General features: G+C 38.8%; 1 protein-coding gene across 10 annotated transcripts in view; it reads left to right on the forward strand.

Moving 5' to 3' along the window:
* Positions 1-17,179, forward strand: part of gphn (gephyrin) — a 90,136-nt gene that overhangs the window by 51,102 nt on the left and 21,855 nt on the right. For 6 of the 10 annotated variants that reach the window (XM_023347633.1, XM_023347638.1, XM_023347634.1 and 3 more), the window contains exons 7-10: positions 892-1,164; positions 2,650-2,784; positions 14,931-14,972; positions 17,100-17,174. In XM_023347633.1, the coding sequence (XP_023203401.1) occupies positions 892-1,164; positions 2,650-2,784; positions 14,931-14,972; positions 17,100-17,174 (525 nt within the window). The remainder of the gene's footprint in view (positions 1-891; positions 1,165-2,649; positions 2,785-14,930; positions 14,973-17,099; positions 17,175-17,179) is intronic. The other 4 variants (XM_023347639.1, XM_023347641.1, XM_023347642.1 and 1 more) reach the window with 2 other exon arrangements.

Raw genomic sequence — 17,179 nt, forward strand, 5'->3', positions numbered from 1 at the left:
GCATAATAGATCAACTTTAATGCAAGAAATGTGTGCAAAGGTTTCCTAGCAGACATTACACTATTTCTGAGATAAGCCACTTTTTTTCTGTTACACTTGGTGGTCCAATAGTCTGCCTTAAACATGCAGACAGGAGGAAAATGCTGTTTCACTCATGCATCAATGTCAGTGTGGGTATATGGAATTTCCTCAAATCAAGGTTAATCCTGCCAGATTCAGTCCATCTTAGATAACAACAGATTGTGGAGTGGGAAGCTTGCAATGAAAGCCCGTTGGCAGCCAGTGTAAAGTGTGTGGTGGATAAATAATGTATCCACTCAATGCTTAAAATACACAGAGCAATAAATAATTTCACAGATTAGCTCTTGTCTTGAGAGTGAGGAGAATAGAGCGTTTAGCACTGCTGAGAAGCCCACAGGCACACTGACACAGAGAGGAAAACGGAGCTGGAAAGACATGGAAAAGAGAAGCACTTTAGAGATTTGGCCTCTAGTCGGCACTGTGACGAGTTAGTTTCACAGAAAAGCAAACAAGACTCTCCTTGTAAATTCCCAGACTCCCTGTCATCTCTCTCCTCAGATTTGCATTGATACAAGTATGATTTTTCACAGCATAAAATGTAATTCTTTATCTATCTTGGATTTGCATTTTAGTTTTATACAGAGGAAGTGTTCTGACAACTCAACAATATGATGCATTACACCATTTCTGTTCAAAGCTAGTTTTCAGGGAGTATTTTTTATCATTAGAAAGAAAGATATTACATATTTAAATAGTTGTTGGGTTTAAAATTTATGCAAAAAAATTCTAAGCTTTCATTATGTTTCTACTGTTGATGCTATTTTCAAAAAAGAGCTACAAACAAGTGTGTTTAATATCAATCTGCCCCAGGAATGCTTTCAGTTCATCCTCCCAGCGCTGCCGCACGCCATCGACCTCCTTCGGGACGCGGTGGTGAAAGTAAAAGAGGTGGTAGACGAACTGGAGGACTTGCCTTCGCCACCGCCACCCCTTTCGCCGCCTCCCAACAGTTCGCCACGCCGCCAGACAGAAGACAAAGGTGTGCAGTGCGAGGAGGAGGATGAGGAGAAGAAGGACAGCGGGGTGGCATCCACCGAGGACAGCTCCTCCTCCCACATCACCTCTGCATCCATCACTGCCAAGGTACCAGGACAGATGAGAGGGGAGGATTGTTCACTTTATTTTGTTGTCATCAAGCTTGATTGCATCCAGTTTAAGCAATTGTTTTTGACATCTTCGCACATCATTCATGCAAAGCATTGTGTTAAAAGTCCCTGGTGTGTCACTAAGCATCACTCATTGCCAATTAATGTTAAACCATGTAAAAGACTACTTCTACATGAATTTGTGTGCGTACAGCTTTTTTTATCTGTATCATCAAGTGCATTATGTCATCATGTCATTTCCTAATCCTGAGTTGAATAGCTTCCTGTTGGACAGTGAACTCTATGCCAGAATGGATTAGCATCCCGGTGCTTTGGCTTAACCTTACATAAGATACACCTGACGGCTGAAGTCTGCAAATTTTGCACACAACTATGTTCTGAGAGAGCATGTTTCCATTCCCATCATCCTGTCCTGTCCTGTCTGCAGCACGGATCCTTCTTAATGGCTGTGTTGTCAGGGTAACATCCCACCTCATTGTCCAGTCACAGATGCATTTTGGTAAGACTCCACCATGCAAAAATCTCACCCATCGTTAACAACACTTTTCATCAACATGTCCTAAGTGTGAGAAGATTGTGTTTTCATCAGCACAGACTGACGGTTTCCTCTTACAAATGCTAAAAAATTGATTTGCTGTGGCTCGTTTACGTGTCTATGTCCAAATTTGTGGATTATATGTGCAGCCATGGGATAAAATTACAATTTTTTTCTCAAGAAATGTTCACATATTGATTCCAAATCTTATTATTGTATCTTTTTTTAACTTGAACAACAAATTGTGCTTTGCTTTACTAAGTAAGCAAGTCAACATAAATTTGTTTTCCTGAGGATAAAATTGGGACACCCTACCCCCTCACCTTAGGCTAAAATCACTTTCAACTTCAACATTTATATGTCATGTGCACAGAAACATGTTTCCTTGTACAATAAAAAGACACACTTTGTTGTCTGAAAGAATGTCACTTAAAAAAGTGCAAGAAGTATAAAATAGCCCTACAACAATAGCAAAAATGTTATCTACAAGTACAAATCACAAGATGAAAGTAATAAACGTGTGCATTTTAGACAATAAATGATTTGAATTAAAAAAATCACATTATTTGAGGCTTTCTTTCTGGCAACATGATAGTAAAACTACTCCTAAAAGTACATTTTTTACAGAAAGTTACCGAAGTAAATGTAACTGAGTAGATGTAACTACTACTTACCTCTGGTGAAAAATCTCTAAATCTCTCTGTTGATGAATTGCATTTTGGGGAGACTTACTTACAGTACTTAAAATAACTTCTGTAAGCATTTTGTGATTGATAAATGCTAAGGGAGCTTTAATTGGAGCCATGTGCTATAGTCATATAAAATCAACACAAAAGTTTTGGCAACAAAGTTAGGCTGTGTAAGAGATTACATAGTCTGTGTATTGTGTTTAGATGACTGCGTGTTTGCGTATATGTTTGATCTCAGATCCCAGACTCCATCATCTCGCGGGGTGTGCAGGTGTTACCCAGGGATGCAGCCTCTCTCAGTACCACGCCCTCCGAGTCGCCTCGCGCCCAGGCAACCTCCCGCCTCTCCACTGCTTCCTGTCCCACACCCAAAGTGAGTGGACACTCTGACACAAACAAATACACTAACCTCAAATATACACACATGTCACTATCAGGTGTGTGTTCATCGGAACACCAAAAATGTATTTCTTCTGTTAAGTTCTGACATCTTATATTTTTGAAATTTACTTTCTTTTATTTGCCTTCTTTCTCTATTTTTTATCATGACCTTTTCTTTCAACATTGCTTTATTTCAACAGGCCGTTGTTTGATTCAGAAGATTTTTGCAATATTTATTTCATTGGGTAATAGTCAAATAATTTTTGTTTTTAATTAATTGTACAACCTCTTACATGTTTTACTTGAATGCAAGCTAACTAGCTGTCACAATTTCTTCACATTGCAAAGCTATGCATAAGAATAGAAGAACTGTAACTGTAGATGACAAACTTGTAAATCTGTGGTGTTTTGGCTTCCTATTCTGAGCTCTTACCTTATACATAGTGAACCAGAACAATAAATGCATCATACTTTAAAATAATCTATTTCAATAGTACTTTACATTAATTTCAATTAAAATTTTCTTGCTTCACCACTCAAATATTCAAAACAATTCCTGAAATCTTCAGCTTTCTATCTCATCCCATCTTCACATTAGACCAAATTTAGATTTAGTAGTAGTAAAGTGACGTAAAAAAAAGTTTGATAACTTTGCCACCTACAATAAAATTTAGTAAACGCTTGACAATTCCTAAAAAATGTTGCTGTTTTTTTTTCTAAGTCTGCTTTTCTTTTTTTCTTTTTTTAAGATGATTGGGATTTCTAAGAACATTTAATTTGAAATCCATGACTTCCTGTCTCCAAAATTTAGCAATTGTTTAATATGGGAAAGACAGGAGAACATAATTTTCAAGTAAGGCAGATGTTGCATTGCACTTCAGGGGTCAGGAAATAAAAGTTAATTTATTCACAAATCTTTACCAAATGTGTTAAAGATCTGGATACTACTGTATATGAATGAGGTCAGCGTTTTCAAATACAATCAGAAATATGCTGCAGGCCTCTTGGCTAAATTTAGAATAATTTTTAGATGCTCAATTAAAAGGTGGTGAAAGGTTGCTTTCAAAGTGCAGTTGTGATCCTTCCCAACGCCCAACCAAAGTGTTTTGAACCTTTACCTCATTAAGTTTTTGGAAAATCCCAACCTGCCAGTCACATACAAAGAGTTGTTCACCATCACATCTTCTTTTCTTCTTAACTTGTCAGTCCTTTACACCATCACGTCTTCTACTTTTCTATTTAACTCATCAGTCCTTTACAAAGTACCGATCAGCCCTTGTGACACAAATTTCATTGGCTGCCACATCACTCCACTGGTTTTGGCAAAACATCAGTCTTTGATATGCCAAGATGGCAGTACTTTCCAAAAATAAATTGTCAAACTTTTCTTTTAACTCAAGCCAGAAATGAAGAGTCTGAGTCATAGCAGCCTCTGAGCTTGCATATCAACACAAACTTTTTCCAGCTTAAAAAAACCTTTACTGGTTTAAGTCTAAGCCAAAATAAAACTCTGTTTTCTAAAATTCAGTTAGTTTGTAGCTTAGTTTGAAGCCAAGCATTTGCATTGATATCTACCTTAAGTAAGAAGCCATTTCTCTGTTCTTTGGGGAACAATTGTGGACTCAAATGGAATAACAGTGATTGTGAAAAAATCCCTTCTTTTCTCTTACTGCTCAGTTTTGTTTATCATGTTCTTTATTACCGGTTTATTTCTTAATGCTGGCTTTTGTTACGCTTTTAACTTTTTCGCTGGATCAGATTATATTCTTTTCGCATGATTGTTGTCTTTTATTTTATCTTACTTGTGTTTACATGTTTTTCCTTTTGCTGTATAAATGGCAGCAGACTGCAAAGTTACACCTCATAACAGCTTGACACGATACACATGTACACTGCAAAGTTTCAGTGTCTCCTCCTGAAATGTGTTCATGTTGTTTTTATGTGAAAACCTGTTGTTGATTCTGTTGGTCCTTATTTTTGTTTATTCATGGAAACAGCAGGCAGTGAATTTTATGCCCAAAAAACATCTTTTGTAAAATATCACAGGATTTTCTGTCTGTTGTCTCTTAGAAAGGATACTAAAACATTGTTATACATGTATGTTCCTGACATCCTGTAGTTGTCATGATGTTAATTAACAGCACATTGGTTCTCTTGAACAGAACTGGAAGAGACTGCTGTGTAAAATGTCCAAGTATCCCATCTTGCTTTATTTGATCTCTCCTACAGGTTTTTAAAAATATCAAATGGCATCAATTCTCTTCTTTCCTCTCTGACTCTTCTTCCTGCTCTCTTTTACTTCATCTCTGTGTCAACTCTCCACGTGCCCCTCGGACAGCAGGCAGGTGTCATGGAAATGGAGGATGGGGTTGCCATGGAAACTAAGAGAGGGATGGGATTTTAGAGACAGAGGAAATTAGAAGGGGGGCAGGGAGGGTGAGGGAGTGCATAGATAGGTCACGCAGCATGGGGAGCCTCCTGAAAGTACGTTGTCTTGTTTAGGTGCCTATAGGGTTGTGAAAGGTCAAAGACAATAAACCACCACAATGTGTTATTCAAGAAGTCTGATTGAAAAGTTGTCTGTTGGTGTGAACAGAGGTGGAAGTAGGATAAATACTGATTAAATCTTGTTGTCTTCTTAATGTTATTTATCATCAGAATATAATGAAAATCTTCCAGTTTTAGGTTTGGGTTTATGTATGTATTTATTGCTCATGCATATTGTTTGTCTTCATTGTAATTGCACTAGATTTGTTTATACAGGTCCAGGCGTTTGTTTTTGATTGGCAACTTAGTCTGTTATACTTTACAAAAAGTGCAAGTAAAATTTCAGCTTCCAGGACTGCTTTTGTTTGGTGTTTTCTCAAATTGTCAGTTTCTGGCTTCTATTTTTATTCCTCTACTTGCTAGTTGTGGTCAGAGCCTGTTCCAATGATCCAGCGAAAGAGCTTCAAACTCAGCTGTGTTGTTTTGACCAGTTGAGTGTGTAACTGTGAATAATTGGAAAAAGGGGAGCTTTAATACTTCCGCTAGCTTCAGTGGTGCATTGAGGCTCTCGCCCCCCCTTTCTGACTGCCGCCATGTCTGTTTGGTGAAGTCTTTTTCTGTCAGCAAGCAAGGCCAGAGTTTGTAATTTACATGAGTGTCTGGGCAAATGTGTCTTTGTTCATAGTGAGAGATAACCTGGGATTGATGTCTCATAAAGGTATGCATATTTGCTTTCCTGATACAAACTGTTTCCTGGCGACAAGCTGCCATATGTACTGTAGTTTAAAATTCCCACTTTGCAGTCAGATGCAGATGGTGTGTGCACATTGTCCCTGGAGCGAGAGGCAAAATGGCTCTGTTCACTGATGTATTTTAATGTCACTGAGATTTTGCTGTTTGATAGCAGGGTATAAGCAATGCTTTGTGGCCTTAAGAGGGAAAGAGTGGTAGAAGATTTCAATCCTACACTGAGCTGCTGCTGCTGCTGCTATCATTACACAAGGCTTCATACTGCACAAAGAAGAGTGTTTATGTATGTTTCATGGGTTAAACAAACTCAGCAGTTTATTCTGTTTATGATTAAATCCTGTGTTTGTTCACATGGAAGAAAGAAGAGCACAGAATTGACAACTGATGTCCAACCCTGCCTGTCTGTTTGCACAGCAATAACTGGGAATGCATGCACACACACACGCACACACACCCCGTGCACACCCCTACACCCACACACAACAAATCTGCACTCAGAATCCTCCTTAAGGGAGAAAACGTGTCTCCATCTGACATGCAGTACAGAGAAACCCAACAAATGCAGACTACAAACTGAGCAACTCTGCAGCCATTCATTCTACCTAATTTTCTCTGTCTGTCACACATGTTTCCTGATTCATGCACACTCAGAGAGATGCAAGCAGGAGCGCACGCATTGGCAGGATTTAGGGAGTCGCTGCACCCTTACACTGCTGTGAGCATTTAGTACGGTTATGTAATATAGAGTTTGGATTAATGAAGCATATGGGAGACGGGGCTCTGACTCAGAAGATAGCTGACAGTGTATCTATATGTGGGGTTCAGGTTGTACCTCCTGTTCATGTTTTAATAACAGCAAAATGTGAGGCGTTATTTTTTTTGAGTCAAAAACTCATGCACGAATGCTGTTTAAGTTTAACTTGTGGTTGAAAAATGTTCCTTTTTTTTCATCCTTCTGTGAATCATGTGTGAATGTGCTGGGTGGCAAGTTGGATTTTGGAAGAACTTAAGGTTTTAAGGTAAACAAAGATACTCACCAGAAACTATTCTGGTCTGTTATTGAGACTGGAAAACAAACGAAATCTGAAAGTTTTCACAATGTCATTTTTGTAAACAGTGATGCATTGGTTATCAGTTTCAAGATATACCCTGAGTTTAAAAAAGGTTAAATTTCTAATTGCCCTCCAAATTTTCCATCATGATCAATCATCTTTATTGCTTTGAAACACTTACTCATGAAAAAAGATAATCTCTCAAAACATTTTGGTGTTTTCTCCTTGCAAGCAGAGTTTGGCCAGAAGTCTTTACTCTGCTTCTCACAATCTCTGAAGCTTTAGGAGAATGGTTGGTGTTCATTAAATTTTTTCTTCTCATCCTTTGAAACAGCTCTGCTTAAACATGTATGAATAAAATAATTAGGCAATTATGACTCTGTAATTACCTAATTATTTAGAGGAAGTTCAGCCATTTGATTCAGGTTTGCTGAATCAGAAACGCATCTAAACAATCCAGGAAACCAGTCCTTGATAGCTACAGTTTGACAGCATTCAGAACAACTAAGGTTGCATGTTGGTCTACGTCACGTTTGACTGGGACAAGGATGAAAAATAACTCCTCATGCTGTTTGGCTCAGGCCCAGTCTGCACACAGATCACAGAATCATCGCCTCCAAATAAATGGTGACAGAGGATCATTGACACAGTGAGGTGATGTGACAGATGGAGATGAATGATTTATACCCTGACTGTTAGCGAAAGCACTCCTACAACGTCAGCGCAGCCGGCTGTGGTGTGACAGAGCTGTAATCTTAAAGCCAGCATGGGAGGTTTCTGTCTTTCTGCTTGAGGAAATGGATGATAGCAGTGGCCTTTAAGTTCTCTTCAAGTTGAGGTCCATCCTGTCCCTCAGACGGAATTAATTTTACATATTTGTAGACAATTGGAAAAACATAAGTTGATGTTTCTCAGCCAAAAGAAACAAAAGTCTTAAATCTAGTCACAGGGCAGGCAGATGTGATCCAAATCTGCCTTTTTTGGGCCCTTAAGCTACATATGTCCATTTTTTTATGGCAGTCTGAACAAACCGATTCCGATATTTTCACCTCCCGAATATTGGATCTATGCCACTTCTATATGTGGTACTAATTTGGATACGTATCTGATTGTTTTCAAAGCGTCTGCAATCTGAACGATCATGTCGCATTTTATCTGGCTTTTATGTCATTTAGGCATCATGGTTCTGCACCAGAAGAAGCCAAACGCAGTAAATTAGGACAAAAAACAATCACTAAAAATTATTATTATAAAATTATGAAAGACATCTGTGTCAGTGCCCATTTCATCTAATCAGACTGCTCTACAGAAATTGCAATCTGTGCTCCACAAAAGACCATCGCTATTAGTTGTGCTTCTTTTTATTCCCTTTCTTCATGTTAGGATCTTGTGATGATCATGCCGGCTCCCATTTTTGAATCAACTTAAAAATTGATCCACAAACGGCTCCATCTATTATTACTTTTGTAAACAGAGCGCTGCTGTGTGACCTCGAAGTTCTTCTGCACCTGAGGGTCACTTTGTGGCGTAAACCGTCCACACAGAAGCCTCATTGTAATTAATAATAATATTAATGACCACATAACAAAAAAATCTGATTTCAGCATAAAAATTGGAATTAAGCATCAACACCTGCTGAGTGAATGTAGCCATAAGCTCTGAGACGCAGTTCCTGGTAGACATATTTTACATGGTTATTGTGAACATGAAAATAATATTGATGTTGGTCTATTAATGTCACATCACAGCATGCAGTTTATTGATTAATGAGTTAATCTATTCTTGACTAATCTTAACGATCAGCTAATATGTATGGATAAGTGGCCATTTTCTCCTGTAAGAGGGCGGACCATCTTTCCATAACATGAAGGGCTTCATATGTTATCAGTCTAATACCAGAAATAAATAATTTATGAATAAATCAATAAAAATCTCACACTCAGGTTGCTGCTAAATGATAAAGCACTCTTCTCTTTCCCATTTGGGTAGAAGTCTTCTTATATAGGTGCCCCAGCACACAGTGTGCTGATTTACCTCAGGTTTTATGTTCACACTGATGTATATGTAAACCACAGGCTTGGAGTAGACAGGTCTCCAAAGAACACACTGTGACACTGGCTCTGTATGCTGCAGTGCACAAGTAACGCACAGTGTCGCTGCATTTTTTTATTTATTTTTTTGCACTGGGAGCTTTACTGCTCAGCAGAAACAACAGATAAGACTTGTTATATGACTTTGTCGTCTCCCGAAATTATTCAAGTTTGGTTTGAACCTGACAGTATCGACTGCAGATTGATTGCCGAGGTGTGTCTGTGTCTCCTACACTCAGGCAGCTTCCAGATACCTGTTATTGTCCTCGTCCAGTGCAGTAAAAATGCTCATAAAAATGACTTCTCCTCTCTGCGCCTGCTGGAGGTGTGGAGAATTTATGATGGAGAGAGTAAGGAAAAACAAGGGCCTGAAGGAAGAGAAGTGTGGGAGAGAGTGAAGAGAGCGCGAAAGGGACAAGGGAGCTAATGAGTTTGAGAAGACAAGGGACAGGGAGGGAGTGGGAGGTGGGGAAAGGGTGATGAAACTGCAAAGAGGGACTGTGTGACCAGCCAAGCCTGTGCTGCATGATTTGTCTCTCTGTTTGCTTTTTGTCCATCAGTACTTGTATGTCCAACTTTCAGGAGTTGTGCCTCAGTCTTGGTCTCAGACCAAGTCATATAAAACTATAAAAGTAGCATAAATGAGGATGGAAGATGTGATGGGGAAAAAAATTACATTTTCCCTGATAGAAATGCTCATGGGAAATGCACAAAGCCTCACACAGAGAGCCACAAACACAGACTTCAGTCAGTCATGCGTGGATGATTTTGTGTACAGCGCCGCATGTGCAGCCACTGCCATCCCCTACTCTCCCTCTCCCCTTCCTCATTTCGGCTGTTTTGTTCCCTCGCTGCTCTCCTGCTCTCTTGTGCATCCTTTCCAGTCCAGCCTTTCCTTGTTCTCCCTCGCTCTCTGCTCAGTCTTCCTCACCCTCGCGACTCTCTCACAGTTACCGAGTGTGTAAAATTGCGCGTAAGTGTGTTGGCGTGTGCATGTGACGAGGAGCTTCATTCTGTTTCGACTCCAGGCAGAAGATGGTAAGTAATGTCGTTCCTTCTGCATATCAGAGAGAATGTTTACAGGCTTCTGTTTGTGTGTTTAATGAGTGAATGTTTTAGTGTTCTTAGCTGAGTGGGTATGGGCCTGGATGCATGGAGTGTATATTTAGTGAAATCTAATTTGTACATGCTCCTGATGAGCCTGAAGAAGGCACACTGTCAGGCCACAGAAGGGGTTAGGAGGTAAGAGGCTCAGTTTTGGAGCAATGAGGTTGTCTACAAGCTTAAAAGTATCAGTGAGCTGCAGAGTCATGAAGAGAAGGAAGTTCCTGTTGTGCTCCTGCAATGTTGGAAAGTGGCAGACATGGTTACATAAAACGGCAGGATGAGGAGTGGGGATATGGAAGGCAACATCTTACAGAGCTCAACTCTTGTCAGTGTTTAAGCTGAGCAATCTACTGAACCTTACAAAAGGTAACAATAAACAACTCTTGTTCTTGATTTTTGTCTCTTAAGGTACGATATGGTGTGTTGAAGCACTGACACCGCTCAGCTGCAGCACTACTTTACATGGAAAAGAGGGCAGTATGGATGAGGATGAAAAATGGATAGATGGCTGCAGGAGAAACAGTGGAATTTGATTCTGATGAGCTACAGTGATCAGTCTTTATTCTTTTCGGTGCCCATTTTTAGACAAGTTCTGTGATTGAAGATGCAGAGTGTAAAGTGCATGTTCAGAGTTCACATCACTTTAGAGATTAGAGTTTGTTGAGGGCACAATCCTAACATAATTTCCATTCTGCTCATGTACAGTCAATGTTATGCAGTGGTAAATATCTAAAAACAATCAAAATGCAGCCAAATGCCATGGAAATCATTTTAAATATTTTTGCAAAAAGGCCAAACCGAACCGCTGCGACAAAGCATTACCCTCCTTACAGATGGCTTCTGTTTTAACTTTTACATCACATTTGAATGTTACAGATTTTATATTTGACAAAAGTATTCTGAGTAAATACAAAATGCTTTGAATCATTGTTATCCTGCTTAACACAAGTGCACTTAGGCTTTAGGTCACAAACTAATGGGTGGCAATTCTAATCCAGGATTTTCTAGTCGAGGGCAGAATTAATGGTCTCATCAATTCAATTAAGACGTGTAGGTCCTTGTGCACCAAAGCAGCCCCAGACCATCAAACTACTATCCACCATGTTTGACGGAAGTTTGGTATTCTTCAGAAACGCTTAGTTAACTTAAGATCAAACACATCATCCAAAAAGTTGCAGTTTTGTCTCTCTAATAAACTGGTTGTTTTATCTTGAGGAACATCAAGGCCTGTACTCTCAAAGAAGACTAAAACACGAGTAGTGTTGTTTACTGATGTTTTTTTATTATTATTCTTAGTTCTCAAATTCAAAGATTTTTTTTAGATTTTACCTCATAAAGCTAAAGTCTGAAGTCACAAAGCCTTAAGATAACTGCTAAAGTGAAAATAGTCATAGTATTGAGGAACCTTTTAATGAGCCAAAGAAGGGAAGATGGCAGGAATACCGAAAGAGATATTTTCTGAAAACAGATAGTTGTAAAAGTAGCAACATTGCGAGAAGCTGGAACAAATCACACTAATGATGAGGATGTAAGTAAGGCGCGATCAAACATTTTGATGCCGTCATGACACTTTTCTTAACCAGTCTAGATTCAAAGATCAATTATTTTTCTCTCAATTTATTACTGGAGCCGTATTTGTTATGTCTTATTTTATTTCCTGTATCAACCAATCACAGCATCACAACTATCAACAAGGTTAATCACACCTTCTCACCAATATAGGAATATATTTCTCCTCTATGCTCAGAGTTGCTCTCAGCAGCTGCTTGAATCACTCTTAAGCTAAGACTCCTTCACATGAATTTTTAGACTAAAATTTAAGCTTTCAGAGAAGACTTTGAGAATACAGACCCAGGATGTTTTTTGGCAAACGTGAAATTCGCCTTTAGTTTCTCTTTTATCACTGAAACCTGTCATGCTGTAGATTTTGCGCCATGTGCTTTTGTAACCTCACTGAAAATATCATTTTTGTTGACCAGCCTTTCTTGCGAAGGTTGGAAAATATTCATCTGGCAACTACATGCTGGCTTTTTTCTTTGTCTGATATATTTCTTACCATTTTATCTAAAACATTTTAATTTACAAAAACAGAAGAAAACTTTAGAGTGCAAATAATTCTACAAGGGCCTGTACATGATGAAATCTGTGCAGCCAAAAAACAAGCAAGCCGATCTACTTTATATATATACATATATATATATATATATATATATTCTTGCTTTTCCGTCACAGTTTGTTTAGTTTTTCTCACTACAACTCTACCCGAAAGCAAGCAAACCTTTGCAACAGAGAGTTGAAGACAGTGGAAAAGTAACATTTTCAGTCCAAAGGGTGAACTGGGGCAAATAACTTAAAAATAAATGCCAATTGCATCATCAGCAAAAGGGTCAGGAACACAGTTTTAAGAATGACACTTCTCTGTTGCTTTTTTCACAAATCTACCTAGTTCAACCTTTACATAGCCTAAAGGAAGCTGTTAGGTATCCTGTTAACAAAAAGGAACCGACAAGTTATAAGAAATAGAAGGTTAAGGGATACTTAATTGTATATTTTAATGCAAAATCCAATTTATTGGTATTAATATTTTGGGGGTTTTTATATAAGACTGAATGAATTACCCAGTAAGATGTGAGATGTATGCTTGAAGAAACTAGATGAAAGTAGCTAAGGCCAGAAGTTGTTTCTTCCTTATTTTGCCTTGCAGTGTATTTTGACCATATGGGTCAAACTGCTGTGGGCTTCAAGTCAAACTAATTTCAGTCCTTTGTGTTTGTTCATGTGTGCAGGAAACATTCTGGTTTTGTTCTAAAGACTTGTCCCATCAGGTGTTTAAACATAAACCTTCTTCAGCTCACATTCAGTATTTACATGTCAGGATTAGGAATCATCTTTTTAACATGCAGGGGTGTGTGCGCGCTCGTGTGTGTGTGTGTGTGTGTGTGTGTGTGTGTGTGTGTGTGTGTGTGTGTGTGTGTGTGTGTGTGTGTGTGTGTGTGTGTGTGTGTGTGTGTGTGTGTGTGTGTGTGTGTGTGTGTGTGTGTGTGTGTGAAAGTTTGCGTGCACCGTATGTGATATTATATTTGTCTCGACTTACTCACACCCACTGACTCTGAGAGTTTGCCTGGAGGGCAGTGGAGGATGGAACCAGAGCGAGAGAGCTTTGAATAGCAAGACAGACAGAGAGAGAAAGAGAGAGCAACAGTCAGACACAGAAGAGGGGGAAGACAAACGAAAAGCCTTGGGGGGGAAAAAAAGGGATTAGACTGTCCAAGCAGCTCTACCGAGCATGCTCACTCACCACGTGGGCAGCAAGGAAGCGGGGGAGACTGGTGAGCAGCAGAACATGTGCCTGTCAAATCAGCTGTGTCAGCTCTCAGTCTCTGCTACATGGGAAATTTTCTCATTATTTTAGCTCATTATTTTTCTATACATGTAGACATGGAGGGAGCCGTGAGGGGGCTGCGATGAATGAGGCTAGATTAGACGGCTTGTGGTTGTGGTTAACGTCGTCCGTGCTTTTTCAACATAAATTCTCAATTCATTGACTTATGTAATCATCTCAAAGTGGTTTGAAACGCATTGTTCCTTTTGATTACTTTTGGTCACAAAAGTGTGCTTTTTTTTTCGACTTTTACGACTTCCTGCGTAATGAGCTTTGTAAAAATATACAATTATAAAGGAAAAATGTTTTCCAAATTCCAAAAACAAAAAAAATGAATGTTGTAGCAATTCATTTGCATTTTGCAATAGGTTTTAGATTGTGCTCAGATTTTGTACTGCAGAAAAATGTTGAAATTCAAACATTGTTTTTGCTTCCATTTTTAAATTAGATCCTAGTTTATATTGATTTCTCACTCAAAATCCCAGTAAATCTGAAAATATGTAGGTGCTTTTGCAGGGCCCTGTAATCTATTCTGTTTATTGTTCGTCATTATTTTACTGACAGACACCTTCAACTGTATTTCTCAGTGAATACCGTTCCACTTTCCATGCTGGAAGGTTTTCAGACCAACAGCAGTGTCTCTGCCAGCACAGTGTCCCTGTGCTGTTTTTGTTTTGATGTTTATTTTGTTTTGTTTTTTCACAAACTAGCACATGGAGAAAAAGCAGAACAGCAGCTGCCTTTGATTCAGTGATGAATTTTCAGAGGAACAGATGAAAAACAAAATAACTGTAACTGATAAACGCAAACAATCTGATCTGCTCTACAATTTAACTGTTCAGTGCAACCTAAAATTATTTAACCGGCACTTCTGTGTAATTGAGACCACCTTATTACTTAATATGTGAAGCATAAGTGCTGATCTGCTCATGCCAGGAAACAAAATGAAATGATGTTTGAACTGTGTGATTATCCTGTGTGAAACCTCTGCTCCAGTTGATCTGGTGAAGACTGAATCCCATTGAGACTCCTACCTGCTGTCCTGACCTTTCTTGTGCTTTCCTGTCCCGTCTTGTCCTGCCATGTCCACCCCGTCCTTGGCTGCGTAGGCCCATCTACGACAGTCACACAGAGACCCGTGACCTAGACGTCCTGAATGACAGAGGGCTCCCCCTGTCAGTCTCTGTGTGCCTCTGTCCCCTGCTCAACCCAGCTTTTGGCTCTGTTAAACCTCTTCTCTTCTCCCCTCCTTTCTCTCTCGCGGCACCAGGCGCGGCTCCCCTCCTGTTCATCCACCCTAAGCATTGCTGAGGTACTCCTGCATGTGTTGTGATGCATCGTAACCATGGCATCAGTCGATGCTTCATCCTTCTTGTGCAGCACTTTTGAATCCCTGTTGTTTCCGTCATGTGTTTCTGTGCATCTGTTTCGTCCTGCCTGCTGTTCCTCTGCATTTTTCTTTTTCTTTTCGGTTATCCCTCTGTGTTTCTGCATTTGATGTCACCTCGATGTTGTCGTTTCATTGTGGATTTTGTCTTGGAATAAAATGTGACCTCCTTCTGGTGAACATTCTGTTTCTACCTCTTAACTTGTCTCCATCCTTTTAGACCCAGCCAAATAACTAAACCTTCATCACTTTACATTTGCTTAACTGATCTTTCAACCTCAGCACAGTTGAAAGATGCTTGTTTTGTGTATCTGAATGTAAGTGATATTGCTTGCACAATGTGCATTTCTCTTCCTCTTTTGCACATACAGGGCTTCACATAAACATCAGCACATAAAAGGCTGATTAACAGCTTTCACAGCTCTGATGTTTGCTTGTTACCTTGGTAATAGTCCAGTGATTCTGGTCTGTAGACGTAATAATAGAGACATGAGCTCAGTTGGAAGGAGTAAAATGGGAAGAATGTTATAAATTCATTAAGTAATTGTATCTGGGAAAGCTTCAAATAAAAAAACCACACATCCCTAAAGATACCTTGTTTTTATCAAGTTTTTCTGAAATACCAAAACTATCTTAAAAATCGCTACACATACCAAAAATTTAGCTGTTTTTTTTTTTCATATTAAAAACAAACATGCATTCAGAGTTATCAAAAGCTTAAAGGCATGAGTTTAGGAATTCATTTATTCAAGTACATCTTCTTCAAGGGTAGAAAGATCACATAGCTTACAACTTATATAAATAATAACTCGGTGCTCAAGTTGGAATTTATTATTAATTGTCCTTAATCCACACAGGGTTGAAACTATGCACATGATTTTAAATATACACACATGTAACTCAAGTAATGTTTGGTTAAGCAAGTTTATAAGTTGCAGAGAACCTACATACTTTTTGTATCAAACCAGGAAGCTTCTGGCAGAAATGATGGAACTGATTTCAAATTGTTGGTCTATTGCCACAGACTTTTAAGCATAGTTTATGAATTTCCAATATGCAATTCCAGAAGCCTAATGTTAGCCAGCTAGCAGTTAGCCATACATTAATTATATATCTGCTCTCTTGTCTCCAGGGTGATGGCACAGACAAACCTTTCTTAATGTCAAAAGGACGATATTAATAAATACAATCATTCAGTTCAATTCAGTAAAAAGCAGTTTATTTGTATGGAACCAAAAGAAATTGGTCCAATTCAGACCCAGTTATAGCAAATAAAGTTCAGTCCAATTTGTGTTTAGTCCAATAATTTCCAACACAAACTTATCATACAGTCAGATTAAATTAAATACAACCCAGATCAGTTCAAATGAGCATATAATCCAATTTTGTTGAACTTATAATGTTAACCTATCTGAGAAAGTCCAGCTGAGTGAATTGAGTCATTTACTTGAACAGTCAGCCCACATAGATAAAAACTGGTTGATTTTAAGTACCTCTGTTTATTTTATGTGACGGTACTTAAATGATTATGTTAAAATCACTAAGCCTCACTAAAACTGTGATCTTTACTGCCTGCCATTTTTAATCTCGAGCATAATTTGACTAATATTTTAATAAAACCATAATTTTTTCATTACTTTATTTCTCCATAGAGAGGTCTTTGATAGTGTCTATTTTAATAATAGATTAGTGTCTATTTTATTGCATACACAGATATGTGATCACGCTCTCTGCTAGAACTGCTTTAAATCTACTGAGCCGGTGCGGTTCTGTTGTGTTTTTGGAGGTTACAGTGAGATATTTGACTTTTTGGATTTTTATTTGGTCTGACTGAAGAGTCAATGGAGCACTAGTGGCTATTTTGTACATTGTTTGAGTCTCTAATCAAAATGACCAGACTGTGGCTGGAATTGTCTGGATAATCTAAAGGCACCACTACAGTAACTGATCATTTATGTCCGAGTGGGTGTGCATGCCTTTTCTAGCTTAGTACTGTATGGGTGTGGGTGTGTGTGGTTTGAAGATGAGTGACTATCCTGTGGCTTCCCCCAGGCCTCACGGAGAGAATTCAGGGCTCACCTGGATGAGGTCATCACGCTCAAGTCAAGGTACTCTACCTTGGACCAGGTAAA

Source organism: Xiphophorus maculatus, chromosome 15 (assembly GCF_002775205.1).
Source record: "Xiphophorus maculatus strain JP 163 A chromosome 15, X_maculatus-5.0-male, whole genome shotgun sequence".
NCBI classification, from domain to species: Eukaryota; Metazoa; Chordata; class Actinopteri; order Cyprinodontiformes; family Poeciliidae; genus Xiphophorus; species Xiphophorus maculatus.